General features: G+C 41.4%; 5 protein-coding genes across 5 annotated transcripts in view; 2 read left to right on the top strand and 3 right to left on the bottom strand.

The window, feature by feature from the left end:
- Positions 1–1545, bottom strand: part of LOC106651230 (ankyrin-2-like) — a 33630-nt gene extending 32085 nt beyond the window's left edge. Inside the window, exon 1 of the mRNA XM_023462816.1 lies at positions 1062–1545. Coding sequence (XP_023318584.1) covers positions 1062–1085 — 24 coding nt within the window. The 5' untranslated portion in view covers positions 1086–1545. The remainder of the gene's footprint in view (positions 1–1061) is intronic.
- Positions 1546–4032: 2487 nt separating this feature from the next.
- Positions 4033–5318, bottom strand: LOC106654010 (60S ribosomal protein L10-like). Its single transcript, XM_014373700.2, has 4 exons — positions 5243–5318; positions 5058–5086; positions 4667–4972; positions 4033–4413 (listed from the first exon to the last, which is right to left on the bottom strand). The coding sequence occupies exons 2-4, from the start codon at positions 5078–5080 to the stop codon at positions 4086–4088; spliced, it is 657 nt and encodes a 218-aa protein (XP_014229186.1). The 5' UTR covers positions 5081–5086; positions 5243–5318; the 3' UTR covers positions 4033–4085.
- Positions 5319–5638: 320 nt separating this feature from the next.
- On the top strand, positions 5639–6485 carry LOC106654029 (mediator of RNA polymerase II transcription subunit 9). Its single transcript, XM_014373721.2, has 3 exons — positions 5639–5925; positions 6069–6171; positions 6246–6485. Exons 1-3 carry the CDS (start codon positions 5816–5818, stop codon positions 6384–6386), a joined length of 354 nt encoding a protein of 117 aa, XP_014229207.1. The 5' UTR covers positions 5639–5815; the 3' UTR covers positions 6387–6485.
- Positions 6486–6963: 478 nt separating this feature from the next.
- Positions 6964–16079, bottom strand: LOC106653849 (ankyrin-3-like). The gene is made up of 19 exons (XM_023462817.1): positions 15311–16079; positions 13743–13980; positions 13054–13217; positions 12798–12953; positions 12574–12702; positions 12292–12489; positions 11927–12223; positions 11644–11841; positions 11432–11578; positions 10317–10466; positions 9960–10256; positions 9593–9889; positions 9339–9528; positions 9168–9275; positions 9027–9099; positions 8577–8947; positions 7528–8131; positions 7305–7446; positions 6964–7242 (listed from the first exon to the last, which is right to left on the bottom strand). The coding sequence occupies exons 1-19, from the start codon at positions 15368–15370 to the stop codon at positions 6973–6975; spliced, it is 4089 nt and encodes a 1362-aa protein (XP_023318585.1). The 5' UTR covers positions 15371–16079; the 3' UTR covers positions 6964–6972.
- LOC111694474 lies at positions 15897–17804 on the top strand. Its single transcript, XM_023462875.1, has 3 exons — positions 15897–15919; positions 16538–17055; positions 17120–17804. Exons 1-3 carry the CDS (start codon positions 15897–15899, stop codon positions 17761–17763), a joined length of 1185 nt encoding a protein of 394 aa, XP_023318643.1. The 3' UTR covers positions 17764–17804.
- Positions 17805–18721: the final 917 nt, after the last annotated feature.

Here is an 18721-nt window from a genome sequence, read left to right as displayed (position 1 = left end):
TGCATTAATACGTCTCTTGCATACGTATATAGCGCCGGTATAATACCAGTGCGTCGCGCGACTGTGGCGGCTGTATATATGTGTGTATGCAGCTTACTACAATCGCACTGAGAGAGAGAGACAGAGAGAGACCAAGTGCACAGAAAAGCAGAGAGAATTGAGAGTTGGAAGCTCCTCTCGTTTTATCTGTACACATGCAAGAGCGCACCTGACGTACCGCCTCATATAATAGACGTTATTATTATATTATATCGCTCGTCGATTTCGCCGCTCTTCAGATTAAATTGGATCTGGGCTCTGCGTGCGATGTATCGACGACGAAGAGATTCGATGCAAACAACCCGTATTACATTTACAATTAAAATCACCTCACGCGCGTGGCTGAAGTATCCTTTTTTTTTTTTTTTTTGATAACGAGAGAAAGCGCAATGTAGACGAGCCCTTTTTACTTCGATATACGATGGGCATCGTGCTTATCACACGCATTGAATCGCGCGCGGGGGGGCCAAAATCTCGTGTCCGTCCGTTCGTTCGACGGATATCGCATCGACGACTATGATAACGACGACGATGATGACACGCAAGGGAGGATGAGGAGGAGGAGGGCAGCACACGATGTCGCGCTGTTATCAACTTGCGTGCGACCCTATAGACGTTGTACACCTTTTGTATATGCGTGTGCATGATGCAGTGTGCACCTGTCCCCTAGTCGTCGTCGCGAGCGCGTGTGTTTAAATGCCCTCGACTCTACTACTATACGCGCGAGCACACCGCACAGCAGCGGCTGCCCGTATATATACATACGACATTTAAATACCCCCCGCACATAATTTGACCCCCTCCTCCTCCTCCTCTTTACCTCTGCCAAGCGCATCGTATATGTACAGTACTCGCGCGCACGCACATTAATCGTTACATTATGGGGAAACGAGTTGGATTTTTTTTCTATGCCGCAATTTTTACATATAACGACGATACTCGAGTTATTATAATGGCACACAAGCAATCAATCGTCCATGAGGTTCTTTTTTTTTTATTCCTATGCGTGTGTGTGTGTGTACCTGGCTCGAGCTGTCGGTAACCATCGCGACACTTTGCCCGAAGCTCCTCCGGCGATGCTTTTATATATTTTTATGCCGCTGCTTCGTGCGCGTCCTTTATAGTTATTATTACTGCACTTTGGAGTCGCGAGCCGACGCCACCGCTGCTTTTGCAGGTAGCATCGTCGTCGTGCGGTGGAGTGTGTGTGTGTGCGATGCTGAAGCTCCAGCTCCAGTGCACACCGTTGCTTCAACACTGAGAGACGGCTATATATATATATGTATGCACACTCGCGCAATGATTCACCACTGTAGCCTCAACATATCTATATGTACACGAGCGTATTATCGCACAAACACTCGATCGTCGCAAAGCGTCCGCGACCACCTCATAATCAGCGCCGGCCAATTTTCGCTTTTCTCTCGCGGCACACACACACTAGATTCTAATTAACTCTTCTTCTAAACACTCGGATGAGATTTGTTTAAAAGGAGATGATTCAAAGCCGGACACTGCGCGACGACTGTATGGTATCGTAGCGAGCAGCGTCTGGTGGGTGCGCGTGCGGGGGGTTGCTCCGATCCGGGTAGTGGTAGTGGTGGACGCGCACACACACACACACACTGAGAGAGAGAGCTTCGGAGCAGCCGTGGCGGTGTGCGATCGCTTTCGAGGCTATTGCTGCTACTACTGCCGCTACTATATACCCACTACTACTACCACTACTACTAGTATATACGCGGTCTCTCTCGTTCGAGAGCAGTCGCGACTAATTCTCCCCCCTACGACGAGAACCGCACCCCCGAGTAGACTCGCGCGCATGCATATACACGCGCGCGACCACGAGAGGGGGTTGAAAAACTCGTAGTACACAGTGGACGGTATATATATAGTGCAACACGCGCGTTCGTATACGATACTATTCTCACCCGGCGTGGTTCGTACGGTACGATAGGCCGCGATAAATAATCGATGCTAGCTCTCTTGCGATTTATCATAGAGAGGTTTGTTTGAATTGGAAGATTTTTCGAGACGAGAGGAGCGAGTGTATGAGACAATGGATACGGTGTGTAACACAATGTTATACGCAGCGATCGATAGAATCCATTGCGATTGTTATTTCCGGATCGTATTCGTGTTTCGATAAAACGAAATAATTATAGGCTCTTTGACGATTCGTGTGATTGCGCAGATCTTTAAACTTCGATTGTTCAAAAATTTAACGACGATTCTTTACAATTTTGATTATTTATTTATTTTTTCATCGTGGGTATTTCTGTCCACTTGAACTCAGATTCTCAATTTTTCATCTAACTATTATTAACTAGCGAACGCAAGAGTATTATTCATGTATTTTCATCTAACGTTATAGTATTTTCCATTTTTCTATATTTAAAAATAAACGCGAAAACTCACGGGTATCTGTTTCAAATCGATCGATTAAAATATTTTAAAAAACTACAATGTTCCCAAAACCGTATTCTGCATCGAGGATATTTACGTACTTGCAATTTGTCACTCGTGCACTAATCCTGAATAGTAAACTGCAGTGACAACTGTAATATCGTTACTAAATCCCGTTCCCGACGAATAAACCATTCGATTTTCAGTAAAATTTTAAAATAATCCAATTCGACGCGGGTATAAATAAATTTCGGAGGAGCGGCAGCGGCGAGCTTTTGGATCATAATATACAGCTTTTACGCGCGATATATTATACCCGTTGCACATGCCATGTTATCAGGACTTCGTACGCTACATTTTTTTCTTCTTGCATTCGGTGATTATAGGCTTAACGCGCGCACGCGAGTCCCTATATCCCGTATACTCGCGGATACCGAGTTATTTAAATTTTTTTCAACTCTTGGCGATCGGAGCTTTTTTTTGGCTTTTATACGATGTACGTGCATAGAAGCTACGCGCGAGTCTTTTTTCACAATTAGATCGCATTTCGATCGATGAATCAACGCGACAAATTCAAGATTAAAAAAAGGACCCCCGATCGGCGGGTATTTAAATCTAAATATGTTTGTCCACATACGTCATCGCGTCGCGCTCGATTCACCGCCGATTTTCATCGTGTACAACACCGTGGGCGCAAAAGCTTACGACGAGATTGAGCGAAGCCTTTAATGTGCACGACGCGTCTCCATGTGTGTACACGAGATCTGTTCCCTCGCGTGCCCATATCTATCTATATAAGAAGAAAAAAAAAATAAGCTAGCGGCCACTTCACGCAGCGCTGCACGCCGACCGCCGATGTATAACAAATCTTCCAGTTGATCGAGGTCTTAGCCCGCAAGGCGCTTAAGCGTCGATTAACGATGTGTAAAGCTCTCTCTCTTCTCACCCTTCGCGCTGCTTGTTTACTCGCTTCCACTTTCTCTTTCTCTCTCTTCGCTCTTAAATACATATTGAGATTTGTGGTCGGAAGGGGTTGATACACGTTTCAACCTTCGTGCCTTTCATCAATTATTAAAGCGTCTTGTTATTCGCGTCGATTGTTTCGGTGCTACGATAGCAACTCAACGTCAAAGTTCATCCACCGAACCTGCACGTACGAAAATTAAAAAAAAAAAAAAGAAGAGAGGAGCATTCGAGTCGCACGCGCGTCGTTGCCGCATCGAGCACGCATCGATGCTCGAGTTACAAAGTGCAGGGTATGCGTTCGATGGGTCCCTTACGAATCGATCGATTATTTTTATTTTTTTTTTTCGCTGTAATTGACGATCACGACCAAAGACTGTATTGTGCAATGGGCATACATGATATTATACTGCGCTTGTTGTAATTATTTTTAATTTCTTTTCAAATAAAACAAACTTCGAAATACGACCTTACAATTATGATTTTGCAGCTTAAATTGGTGAATCAAACTTGATTCAATGATATTCATCCAAAAAGAATTGATTCTTACATTAATCAACTTCACTTCCTCCTCTTTAAGTGTTATGTACAGTAGGATACTAATGAAATAAATAAAACTGATTGTGTAGTTTTGATGTTTTTTGTATTAAACTTATTTTGCAATAAATTGAACTTATTTAATTAGCAAGAGTTTCCCTGTGTTTTTTCCATGCGGCCAGAGGTCCGTGTTCTGGCAAGTATTTAACATTGCACCCATCAAGGGCCATTCGTCCAGCGGCCTTGAGAGCTTCGTATTCAGCACGATTGTAACGAGTGAAACCCCACTTCTTGGAGACATAGATCTTTTGGCGACCTGGGAACTTGAACTTGGCACGACGCAGAGCTTCAATGACTGACGCCTTATGTCTGTCAGTGGATCTGACTGACATGATTGGTTGTCCAATGTGGACACGAGCAACGGTACCTTGTGGCTTACCGAAAGCACCTCTCATTCCAGTTTGAAGCCTAAATTGAATAAAAAGAATTAATTAATATTTGTGATAATTAAAAGTAATACTAATTTTAACGTTTAGCTACTTCTGATAAAAAAACGTAATAAATAGAAAACATCGTAATAAAATTTCTAGAAACTACAATTTCTCAATAATTTCAAGTATTTTAACAGTTGCAAAAAGGCTATTTTTAGCTTTGATATAAAATTCCAAATGTAACTAATTTAATATGTGGCAAATACAGTTAGAATAAAGTCATTATTTACCTATCAGCTCCAGCGCATGACAACATTTTGTTGATGCGGATAACATGGAAAGGATGTACCCTCATTCTAATGTGGAACTGGTCTTTACCAGAGTTCTTGACAAGGTATTTGTTGCAGCAAATACGTCCAGCTTCCAGAGCTTCCGAACTGAGCTGTTCATACTCATCTGACACTAAATGTACACATAGTGGGAAATCCTCTACGGAGGCCTTTTTCTTGCCCAAGTCGAAGATGCGGATCTTAGGATCTGGCACACCACGACAGAAACGTGATTTTGGGTAGGGCTTGTTTTTGCAGTAACGATAACTGTAAAGAGCAATTGTTCAAAATTAGTTAAATCAATGACACTTTGACAAAGTTTAAATACGGCAATAATTTCAAGAACACTCACCACCTCGCTGGTCGCCGACCCATTTTGATCTGTAAAATATAAACAAGCACAATTTAATATCTATACATAACAAAACTTACAGACAGATCTTAAAAACTACGGTTTACTCCTATTGTTACATTTTTGCATAAAAGAACGATTGATTAAAACTACTTGGAGTAAAAATATTAATAATTATTACTCACCGTCTGCGAATACCTCTTTGAGGTTACTCAGTACAGAAAGCTTTGCGAAGTGCAAAGTTGATATCACGCTTTTAGCGGCAGGGCCGGCAGACGGCGTTTTTTCGTAATTCGTGCGGGAGAAGAGATTAGAGAATTCAGCGCAACGTGAACATAATATCTATAACATTTTTTTCGATGTACTCTGTACAATAGGCCGTATTGAAAGATTACATTCATAAACCAAAATGTATTGAAGAAAAATAAAAAAATAATTCATTTAATTATAATGTAATATTGAAATTTTAAACTCATGCGCATGAGCATTCTGTAGATGAGTAGATAACTGTAAGAGTATGCCCTCTAGCGGTAAATCTTACAACCAGATCTCGTCATTAGTTAATGGCTTGACATTTACGAAGTGTTGCAAACAGTCCCCTGCGTCGTTGGTCGCGTTGTCTGCTCGAGGTTGAAATTAAGTCAAAAAATTTTAGGTACCTAATTAAAAGGATCATTCTCATTAACCTACCTCTATCCAGCGAACTCTCATTTGATTGGCTTTTTTGTGTTCCTTGTTATGAAAATAAACAGTGTGCTATGACAATGGATGTTGAAATAATATCGCAAGAAGAGCCTGCTAACCCTCAATTTACAGTGGCTGACTTGGATATTGAAATTCTACCTGTTATTTACGATATCCTTCGAAGGTTCATTTCACAATACTTTTTTTTAACTAATAATTTCTCTTTTTTATGAGCGCTCCTTTCCACTCATAATATTGCTTTATCATTCGCACTGCATTTTTATACGCTTCTGATAATAATGTGAAATCTGTTATTTTTGTTTCTAGTATTGAAAAGGATCCTCACGACAGTCAAAAAGCAAAAGAATCAGCTGATACAAGTCAAAAAATTCTTGAACTTAAAAGCAAATTGGAGTCAGCCAGAGCACAGGTATTCATTTTTACTACATTGAAACACCTCTTGTTTAAAATTTTTCTTATAATATACGTTGCCTTTTGTTATAGATTAACAAGCTGCCTGGAATAGAATACAGCAAACAAGAACAGCTACAAAAGTTGGAAACATTGAGGCAACAGCTCAGACTGAAAAAGGAACTGATACAAAAGTATCGTAATATGTGCACATTTGATTCACAAAAAGTTTGAACGTAATCGAAGGCAATTGTGTACAGTTTCAATATGGTGCTTAGATTTCTTTTTCGTTATTTTTCCAATAACGAACAATTAGTGAATAAATTGGCTGATTCCAAGCCAATCAGACGAGCAGCCCAGATGGTAGTTTATTTACTTAACCGTACAAGTACACTCAGTGGTGCGCATCAATTACCCAGGAATAGTATAGAATTTGGACAGCAAGTAGTTGGTGCTGCAAAAAAATTCTCCAATGATTTCAAAAAAGAATTGAAGGAAGCTCAAGAGGAAATAAAAAAGAAACAACCAAAATAAAATTATGATGAAGTTACTCATTCGTGAGTGATTATCTAAAAAATTATATTTGCAATAGTGTACATATGTCAAAAGACTTTGAAAATCATTCAACAATGTAAAAAGTAATTTCTTATTATATATTACAATATATCAATAGTTTTAAAACAATTAACTGCAAAATATTTTAATTCAAATCAACCTGCCAATAATAACTTCTTACAGAAATAAATTTTCATAAAATGCTAAAAGAAATATTTTCATGCATTAAACTTAAAAATTAATACTAGTTAACCCATCATTTGACTTATGCTATTTTATTTATTTTAGAATCAAGAGGTAAAATTATATTTAGAGCACATAAAGGTTTTTTAGCTGCTTCATTTTTAAAAATTTCTGGTTCATCTGTAAAAATCATTCGAGCCACTGGATCAAGTAGAGGATTTTTGACCTTGGCATAAAATGATAATCTATTGTGTTTAAAAGCATCAAATTTGAATTTCAACTGAACCCTTGAATTTGTTAAAGGCACCAAGTTCCCAGTAAATTTGATGAATATATCTTTGTCTCTAAAGATCTAGATGGGAATAAAATTTATTTGAGATAAAAATATGATGAGTTTTTAGGTATTAAAATTACCTCAATATCTCGGCTAACAACAATTTTTTTGAATCCCTCTTGTTTTTCTAAGGTATCAACTTCTTCATGATTTTTCGTCACGCATAAAATTCTCATAATAGTTAATCTTGAATCTTTAAAAGGTTTGTAGTAAATGAGAATACTGCAAAGAGAATTAATTAATAAATTTAAGTTTCTGTTTCTGATTTGAAATATATGGTATTTTCGAAAAGCATCTATTTACTTGATAAATATGGGAATATGTGTCGATTCTATGAATAATTTCGAAGCCATTATCGGCACCTGTCGTATATTCCAACTGTTTATCAAGCAAAAACTGGCCGACACATTCGTAGCGAATGACACTTGGTCGTTTATGACATTGAGCGGAGTCGAGCCGGTGACGTCCTCCCACTGGGCCTCGCTGGTGCCCCCGGCGATGCTGCAGAGCAGCCGAAGGGTCGGCGTCTCGCCGCCGTAATTGTTGATCATGCCCTTGTTGGCGGCCTGGGGCACGGGCAGAGTCAGGCTGATGGGCTTGTGGAACTTGCGGCGTCGCGGCTCGATCGTGATGACGGGCGAGACGGCCACGCAGTTGCCCAGAAGTTTGGCCGTCGACTCGGGCGGGATCACGTGGGCCTGGAGGCCGACTTTGATCTTTTTGGTCAGGGCGCCCGGGGCAAAGACCGCCTGGACTTGGGGCGCGACGCTCGACACCAGAATCCCGCCCTCGGAGCCGATCACGTGGACCTCCTGCTTGATGCGCGTCACGATGGCGAAGTACTGGGGAAATTCGCTAGTTACGATGCGACTGATGCGGCCCGAGTGCAGCGAGCTCATGTTCGAGTCTGTGGTGGTTGAAAGAAAGAATACACCAAAGTTTATAAAGAAATTTTCAGAATCATGACTTAAATACACAAATATTTTTTAATTGCCACTTGTAGATCAGTTCAGTTTAGTAAGTTTTTATTGGCATCATAGTTGGTATACATTGCCATAACGCTGTTGGCGCGAGCCACTTGTAGATTTACAAATGAAGGGGTAATAGCCATCTAGCGGTACAGGTTCAAAGTGATTGAAAGCTGGTCAATATTTTTGCCACAGTTTAATTGTCATTTTCCGGAATTTAAAAATACGCTGAATATTTTTAGCATAATTATAACAAAAAAATTGAAAAAAAAACAAGCCAAATAATGTTATTGTATTTTAAAACGATTTAAACGGCCAGTTTTTAGTTATCAGACCCTAATTAATGCTGAGCATTTCTACTATAGAGATCTTTGAAAATTATACCAAAAGGAGTGTTGAGAAGGGAATCGTCGTTGTCGGCCGAACTGTCGTGTTCCTTCCACGTATCGCCGTTTTCGCTGCGAAGGATGATGATCTCTCGGTCTCTGCCCCGCACCGAGGCAAAGTGAGGAATGTCGATGAGGACGGGTCCAAGGAACGACGCCCCAACTGGGCCCATTTCGATGACTCGAGTCGCCAAGGACTCACCCTCCATCAAGGGTGGTGGTATGGCCATTTTGTTGGGTCGGACGAGGCGGCAGGTCACGCGAATCGGCATCGAGGCGCGTCTCGGTGGTACTATCAGCCTAATCCCACTGTGACGGCAGCCCATCAGTGTACCACCGCGTGCATCTACCAGAAAGCTAATGAAAAAACTGAAACATGGACCAGAAATAAAACATGATACTCTTGATTACGATTACTAAATACATTCGATTTTTTTAGTTTACTTACTCCGAGAAATCGGTATGATCAATTTTCACGTCAGCAAGATCGTCAGTACGAACTGTTTTTAACTGGTATCGATCTGTTCCAAAAATAATTTCTTTTAGTTTCATTTGTGTAATAATGATAATAATAATAATAGAAACTTACTCTTTCGAACTAAAATATCATCATCAATTGGCAATGAATCATCTGGTAAACTTTTCATCCAATCCGTAAGACATCGGTAGGGCTGATCATTTTTCATAAATTCAAAAACTGAAAAACATGAAAAATATACTACCAATCACTTAAACTAAAGTTTTTTAATATATGGCAAACCTCCATCATTGATGTCGAAATCTAATAAGAAATCGGAAATGTTCAATGTCTCGGGAACTACAGATTTGTACTTTTGTCTGATTTTATCATTGCCCTGGACGGGTGTTTCGTCGTATGATAAACCGCTCAATGTTCTGAGCACTGTCATGTATCCAAACTTTTTAGCTATATCTAATGCGAGTAAGCCATCCTAACGAAATCAAAGCTGTAAGATTATTCACGATAATATAGCTTATCTTCGCGCAGAAACGTACATTAGTAGGGGCTCTGTGATTGGCGTTGGCTTCGACGAGAGCCGAAACGATGTGGGCGTGTCCCTGTTGGGCGGCCTGATGCAGAGCCGTATAATTTTGCTTGGTCTTGACGTCGATCTCCGCGCCATGTTTCAGGAGGAATTTGATCATGGACAGATTGCCGAAGTGGGCCGCGACGTGGATGGGTCGGTAGCCCGTCTCGGTCTCGGCCTCGACGTTGGCCCCATTTTTCACGAGGATCGACGCCACCCTGATAAAGTCCTCCTGGGCGCACAGGTGCAGGGCCGTCAAGCCGTTCTAAAAGTCAATTACAAATCTCAATTTCCTGCAGTTCAAATCGGTTGGAGTAAGGAAAACGAGTTTCAACCTTGGCCTTGTGATTGGGCTCGGCGCCGTGCTCGATCAGCAGATTCGTCATGTCGTAGTGGCCCTTTTGGGAGCTGAGGTGCAGAGGCGTGAATCCGGCCTTGGACTCGACGTTGGCCTTGGCCGAGTGTTCCAGGAGGGTCGAGGCGATGTCCATCTGATTTTTTCGGGCCGCGATGTGCAGAGCCGTCTGTCCATTTTGCGATGCCAGCAATGGCGAGGCTCCCTTTTCCAACAACAGCTGGGCCATGTTCGGGTGGTCGTAGTGACATGCCAACAGCAGTGGAGTAATGTCGTTCTACGGATTCATCAAAAGTTATATATTGTACGAAATCTGCTCGATTTTTTCGACTCTTACCTTTCCTTGAGCATCCAATTCACTGTCATTTTGCAGGAGAATCTTAGCCACGTTCGTGTTGCCGTATTTAGCTGCTACGTGAAGAGGTGTCAAGCCATATTTCGTGGTGACATTGACCGACGCGTTTTTACCGATCAGCAGAGCGACCATCTGTGTGCGTAATTTTTTTCAATTATTTTTCAAAAAAACACGCATAAGAATTCGCTTCGAAATCCAAAGTGAAATAAAAATTTACAAAAATTAAATGTATGATGAATTACACGTGCAGCAAAAACTCCAAAAACGCTTACCTGATGTAGACTTCGACCCCATTGTTTTTTCCACTCGTTATTTTAATTACTGTATGTACATGATAATAATGAAGTTTTTAGTTTCTATGATTCTTTTGTTGTTGTATTTTACAATATTAATAACTAGATGCATCGGTTTTTTTTATATAAATAAAAGCTTTATTACATAAAACAGTAAATTATAAAACAAACAAAACAATGAACAAGACATATATAGATATTTCTCATCGTCGTCGCACATCGTACAGAAATTAACATTAGTATCAGTGCAGAACCTCGGGTAGTGCATAAACTTGCGAATGTATTTATATGCTGACACACATAAAGTTTCAACGTGGAGAAGTTAAAAAAAAAAAATTATGAATCAGAGACTGAAACTCAAGAGACACTCGAGAGTTGCGCGAAGAGAACACATCCAACATGTCCGTATACAAAAAATGTAATCGTTTTTTTTTTACTTTTAATCAACATAAAAAACGAGCTCTATCGTGTAATAGATGCTTTGCCGGTACTAAATTATATTATACTAAATATCATCGATATCCTGTTTTTTTTCGCATAGTCGATTTGAAACAGCGCAACAATCGTTAATCGTCGCCATCTTTCCTCCGAATCGGCGGGCAGTGTGCGGTTACATTTCGAAAAAATTTCGTTCAAACGATTCGTGTGCAATACAATTTAATCACGATGTCAACGTCAAATGTAGTACTCGCGTCGGCGATTCCAGTAGAGGAATCGAAAATTGATCTGATTGACCTGCTGCACGAGCTCGGTCAATCTCACGCGATCCTCTTCGAGCAGCAGAATCGCTTCTTTGTTCTTTACCTCTTCTTGGCCCTCTTTGGCGGCTATGTGCAGGCCGGTGTACATGTCCTTGGTGGTGGCGTCGACCGCCGCGCCGTGCTGCAGGAGCAGCGCGACGATTTCGACGTTGCCGAGACGCGACGCTATGTGCAGCGGCGTTTGTTGCTCCTGAAATGACGTAAAAAAAGTTGAATCTCAAATTATTCTCAAAAAGCAAGTTTTACGGTTCTCACCCTCGCTCGAGCGTCGACCTTCGCTCCGTTTCTCAGCAGTATCCTTATGATGTCCGTCTGATTGGCCCGAGCTGCCAAATGCAACGAAGTCTCGCCACGTATCGTAGTCGCGTCCGGATTCGCTTTGTGCTGCAGTAAGTACTCCACGATCATCGCGCATCCCATAAAACTCGCTACGTGTAGTGGAGTCAATCCCGTCTATAAAGAAAAAAATCGATATACAAAATTCATCACAAAAAGTTCCATACAACTATTATAAAAATCGATCCTCTCTACGACGTACCTCGGTGGTCGACTCGATCGAGGCACCGTGTTTAAGTAGCAACTCCACGACTTCGATGCGATTCTTCTTGCAGGCGATGTGCAGCGGAGTGAAGCCATTGAGGGCCCGGGCGTTGGGATCGGCCTTGCGGTCCAGAAGCAGCTTGGCCACCCGCACGTGGCCGCAGTGCGCCGCGACGTGCAGCGACGTCAGATAGTCCACCGTCACCTCGTCGATGGGCGCTCGAAGATTCAGCAGAGCTTGAACCGAATCCACGTGGTCGCCTTGCGTAGCCATGTGCAGCGGCGCAAGTCCGTTCTGTCGATGTATCGGAGTACATTTATTTTCGCATTGATTTTTTGTTACAACCGTTATCCGTATGGTACCTTCGTTTTGGCACTGATCGGAGCCGAGGCCTCGAGGAGACTGGTGACGCATCGATGATGGCCCGATCGAGCGGCGCAATGAAGCGGCGTCAGGCCGTCCTGCGTCTTCTCGTCGATCGCCGCGTTGCTCTCGAGCAGCAATTTTATCAGGTCGTTCTGGCCCCATTTCGCCGCCACGTGCAGCGGACTTATGTTGTGCTGAAAAGAAAAACAAGACGAACGAAAAAATTCGATCGTTTGAACGGCGAAACAAAAATTGATTTATTTATTTTTTTTGTATACCTTGGCCAGGTAATTGACGTCGGCGCCTCGTTTGATGAGAAGTCGCGCGATATCCTCGTTGCCGTAGTGCGCGGCTATGTGCAGCGGCGTGAAGCCACTCCTCGTCGCTATGTCTGGACTGTGACTTTTCTAAAATTACAAAAAATCATAACACGATGAAGCTTGAAAACTTCCGAATTCCCAGAACGTATATATAATTCGACTCAGCGAAATCTCATATGTACCCGCAGAAGCAGATCGGCTGACTTGCAGTCGTTTTTTTTCGCCGCGACGTGCAGCGCCGGCAGTCTCGTCTTTCCCTTGGATTCGCTCTCCAGCAAGATGCTCACCACCTTGTCGTGGCCCTGCTGCATCGCCACGTACACGGGCGTGAATTCGTCCTGTTTGTCGGCGAACACGAAATGCGTTTCAGTTTTTATTTGGAAAATATTTATAAAGTGTAAAAAATGTACGTTTAAGGCCTATTTCACTGACTCGTACCTCCGCGGCGATATTTATATCGGCTCCGTTGTTGAGCAGTATCTTGACGATCTGTTCGTGATTTTCTTGTGCCGCCATGTAGAGAGGCGTGAATCCTTCCTGAGATTGTAAATTGATCGATGCTCCATAATTCAGTAAATTTGTCACTACTTCCGTTTGGCCAGCTGAAAAAACAATCGAATCGTTGTTATGCCAATTACCTTCATTTGAGGTATAATAGTCCTGATAGAAATGCTCAACAATAATAACGACTTAATGACCGATAAAATAAAGTTGATGGGGTTTTAAAATACATAGTATATTATTGACTTTTTGTTGGAGATTTTTTGTTACAATGTTATTGAGTGGATTAAATGACCTGAAAATGACGATTTATCTGTTTCATACAATTTCGACCAGTTTGTAACCACTTTAAATACGATAATAATACTTCAAGCTTCCACCGCCAGATGGCGAGTACCCATTTATACGTAAATCTGCAAGTGGCAATGTCAAAATAATTGTATAAATCAAATTATGGGTTTGAGACGAGTAGCACGACCATGCCCCGCTTTGTTTTTAAAAATAAATATTAAGTAAATATTTTCGAACTTCTCTTTCGCGCCCAACTAGTTTTTCCTTTGCACAAACATAGCCATACAAATGTTTAGCATTTCTAGCAGGAAGCATAATTAAAATGAATGATGTACCGAGGGATGCTATGTGCAGGGCAGTGTTGCCCTTCTTGGTCGCGGCGTCGACCTTGGCGCCGCGTTTCAGCAGCTCCGCGACGATCTCCAAGTGGCCGTCCTTCGAGGCCAGATGCAGCGCATTCAGCCCGTTCGAGTTGGACGCGTTGATGTCGAGCTGCTGCTGGTCCAGATACTCCACGACCTTCTCCAAATTGCCCGATCGAGCGGCGCGCAGAAACGCCGTCGTCTTATCATTCTATATAAAAAAACGTGTACACGAATCAATTACAGAGAGGAAAAACAACAGTGACAACGACGTCGAGCGCAACTATTTTCGTTTGCGGCCAGACGCGGCGACGTCAAAAGCCAAAACACCAAGTTCAAGTGTAATTAATTCGAGATCGCTCATCGTCGTTCGCGCGCGTGTGCACGCGAAACGTTGTACGCACACACGGTTCACGCGCATTACCATCTTTACTGTACACGCCTCCGCGTCTCAAGAGTATAACGCATAAAGCCGGGCTCGATGCCAAAAGATGCTTTGTACGATCTTGGTGCTATTTACGTGGGTGTGTTTTCGCGTGTGATACAGGACAGGGTCTCGCGATCGATATTAATTAACGATTTGCGTTAGATCTTCGATAAAGTATGTCGATGACGCGCGCGATGTATGCGATTTTTGCAGTCAAAATAAATCCATCTAGACAACTGCACGCGAAACAAAAGTCCGATTCGTAAACATAATGTAAAAACACCACGAACCGATAAAACCAAACGAGTATTATCTTCATTTTTACCATAGCAGCATCGATCGTTAGAAAAATTCGGAAACCGATCGCGCTCGAAAGCTATTGACCCGGGTGCGCGACGCGTATATAGATTATCATTAACGAGAGAGGCAAGTGCGTCGAAGCGTATACGGACGACGCGATATTATTATTATACGGCGATTGCCAATTGCTTTTAGAAGCACAAAATCCGACGTGGACAAAGCGAGAGTGAGAGCAAGAAGACACGCCGTGCAAAATATTATTTTTAAACCCCGACGCGTCTGGCTTTTTTCCACGCTCATTAGACATTTGTGTATTTTCCACGATGCAGTAATAAATAATAAAGGACGCTCTCGAGCTGCGCGAATCGAGTTTTTTTGGAGAATTTTCCGATGATAAAAATAAACAAATAATTGAAAAAACACGACGTCTTTCGGTCACGCTCTGTCTCTGAAATTTTTGACAGCTTCGAGAGCGGCGTATTATATCTAGCGCGCGTTGTAACAGGTGCCGATCTATAATTAAACGCGGCCCGCGCGCAGGGCATGGGATCTGCGAGTGTCTTTTCGTATAACTAATTACAAAAAGCTCGATCGCTGCTTTCGATCGAGCGCGGACAAAGAAGTTAACGCTCAATTACGTTCGTAGGAATAGTGCGTCGAATTCGCTCCCGGAGCTTTTCTGAAGCACATCGTCGTTCGCGCGCATCGAATAAGCAACACCTATAGCGCGCACCTTGACCACAATAAACCTCATCTCCCTTGTTCGGCTCTTACAACATCGATGCTCTTTTACTTGCGTGTGTGTGTTGTCTACCTGATATAATTTCGGTATCGGAGGATAACTTTCAGGATCGTCGATGTTTTTGGTGATCATGTCTGTCAGGGTGTCTGTAACAGCAACAGCAGCAGCAGCAGCAGCAGAAGAAGAAGAAGTCGATGCACACGCGCACACACGCGAGTCACATACACACAAAGAACGCGCACGAGAGAAAGAGAGGAGAGCAAAGAAAGAAAGATCAAAGCGCGACAACGTCGACGGACAGCAGTGGCAGCGGCAGCATATTTTGCAACGAGTTTTCTCGAGAGAAGCTCGCAAGCTCTGACACACGCGCGCAGTGGCTTCAATATCGAGCTCGCCGCCGAGCGGAGAGCAGGCGGCTGCGGTCGCTGCTGCAGGCCGATGGATGCGTTATTTATAAAAGCTACCAAAGTGCTGCTGCTGCTGCGGCTACTCATCTCTCTATATATGTATGTGCATCTTTGAAAAGTATCGGGTGTGCGTTAAAAGTCGGTGAGACAGATATCGTCGACGCGAACGCACGCGATTTAGTAACGACCATCGCAGCGGTGAGCACAGCAGCTATTTACCGTTGGAGATTTTTTTTCTAATTTTGCTCATGATGGTCTGCAGCGTCTCGCGAGAGTAGAGAAAAAGTCAAAAATTGATTTATAGCGAAGCGAAAAATGTTTAATTTTTCAATTGCAAATCCATAAATTTACTGGAAGTGCAACTTTCAACAAGATCCATAAAAAGGGAGGATGGTTCAAATGAAAAATTCATTGATATTTTCATTAGTATTCGTTTGATGAGGACATTTTCATAATTAAAATGAGCAATGAAATAGCTACATTCGAAATTATCATAGAAATGACTTAATTAATATGTGAAATTGAAACAATTGAAATAAACAAAAATCTTAGTATTGAATAATAGGTATAAAAATAATAACAAATATATCAATTGTAAAAAAAATCATGAAAAAATGTAAAATATTTATTAATATGTTATAATAAAATAATTATGAAAATTAATAAAAATATATGGGTCAGATTCAGAATTTTTCAAATAAACCTGCGGGCGAGGTTCACGGATTTTCCTGAAATTTTGGTATGTTATAGTACATGATAAAAAAGTGCCAAAACCAAAATTTTGGACCCCCTCCCCCCTCCTACCCCCCTCCTCCCCTATAGACGTCCATTTTCTATCTATATTTTTTCTGAAGGCCTGAAGCTATTAAAAAATCTGAAAAAATTCATGAAGGTACTTTTCAACAATCCAAACAANCGTGATAGAGATTTTGTTGAGGCATGGGGCCGATCCAAACCAACAGGACGTGGAAAAATCGACACCTCTTCACGCCCTCGCGAGGCTGTGCCTATGCCGGTGCACCAATCACTACCTCTTCTGCGACAAGAGAAAACCAGTTGATGAAATAGTTCAAATACTCGTTGAACATGGAGCGAATATCGAAGCTCGGAATTGTCACGGCGAGACGCCTTTGCAGGCGGCGGCGTCGCGTTTCGATGTTAATCTCACCAAGGCACTTTTGGATCATGGCGCGAGTCTGGATAATCTGGACGAGGACAAGATGTTCAGCGCCGACTTCACCTCGCTCGAGTTGAAAAACTATCCTCTCACTCTGAACATCATCGAGATGATGCATTTATTGAAGTCAGTAGGCTACGAAATAAACGTACACACAAGACTCAAGATGATTAAATGTTGGATGAGAGTTCGGGGCAACGACACAGACCATTTGATTGGTGATGTGACTCTTGGTAAGTCATTTCATTTTCTCAATACGATGATTTTTATTTAAACGTGATTAAATTATTTTTTCAGGCAACAATCGAGACTTTTTTACCGGTTGCACTATTATGGACAGCTTATTCAGTCTTAGTCATATTGGCTTTTATATGAAACAAGAAACGAAGGATTTTTTGCAATGTCATTCCCAGAGATTGCTCTCGACATGCTCAAGGATGCAGTGTAAGCCTAGAAGTGTAGAAAATACTGCTTGTATGTGGAAAGACGTTTCGAAAATCAAAGACATTATGATAAAAGATGACGTTTCGCTGTATCAATTGTGCCAAATGAGCTACACCGACGGTTACTCGATAATAAAAAATATCAAGAATTGGTGCGTTCCGTCAATGGATGTTATTTCGTGTACGTGGTTGAACATGGTTGTAAAAAGGCACATTGCAAACATTTTAATAAGGTTACAGTTGGAATTGTTCGTAGCCGATCTTTTTATGACTGATTATTGCAAATTAAATTTACCTTATACCGTTTGCCGAACAGTAGCTGAAAAAATGAGTTACGAGGAATTACTGCGTTTATGCGAACATACAAAAGAATATGTTTACCCTCACAGACAGGATTCCTGGAATTCATCATTGCTTAAATTTTACAGAATACTGACTAGAAGTCTAACAGGTTCCTCGACAGGGACTTGGTATCCAAAAGATTATTTATATACATGATAAATTGATTTAAAAAAAATTGCAGAGCTTTCTTAGTGAAGAACCACATATTTAGTTTCCTTGATTGATTCTTAACAATAAGTAACTTGTCCTTTTTTCGTCTGATGCATATCAAACGAATTAATATTTAATAATTATTTTTTAAAACCTTAAAAATAGCAATCTCAGCTACTTTTCAATAAATACAATATTGTCCATAATTTTTTTGTCTCAATAAACCGATTTTAACATTTAAAAATTTATTCTCGTCTATTAAATATGTAATAAAACAATTTTGATTCATTTTATTTTACACAAACGTTTAAAAATTTCCTTTTTTCATTCGTCTTGACACGACTTATAGAACCGGAGATATAATCAAAATAGTAAAAAAGACGATATTGCATAAGGTCGGAGCGCAGGGCTCGGACTTTCACGTCCATAGATTGGCCAATAAACAATATTTACATTGGTAGAGCATTCATTTTGAAGGTATCAATCTGAACCTTAATTTTATGCAAATAAAACTACGTCTTAAGCGATCACAAGGTAATTGGCACGATTTAGAGTATCAATTTCTATCATTTTTTCAGCTTGTCATTAGTTTATAAAGCAATATCGATCCCTCGACCACATAAAACCCCCGCATAATTATAAATGAGAAATTTGAAAATTCATTCAACTTCAAAAATGTGAGCTCAATCGCTACTCTCAATCAACGCAAACAAAGGGTATAATAGTATGCTCACCTATCGCAAGAGGCTATTCTTTATGCTCGGAGCTTTTATAAGACACGCCGTTCACGCGAATAAAGATACATACGTGAAGCAACAGAGCTAGCGCGCCCCTAGCCTAACGTTCAGTATTAGAGGATAACTTTCAAGAAGAATCATGTCTGTTACGGTCTATACAGCAGTACTACATAGACGATGCATGTAAGATAACAACAAATCACAATTACCAATTGATAATATCCGCT

This window comes from Trichogramma pretiosum, unplaced genomic scaffold (genome assembly GCF_000599845.2).
Source record: "Trichogramma pretiosum strain Unisexual culture from Peru unplaced genomic scaffold, Tpre_2.0 scaffold1, whole genome shotgun sequence".
Lineage (NCBI taxonomy): Eukaryota > Metazoa > Arthropoda > Insecta > Hymenoptera > Trichogrammatidae > Trichogramma > Trichogramma pretiosum.
This window is presented reverse-complemented; position numbering and strand designations above follow the sequence as displayed.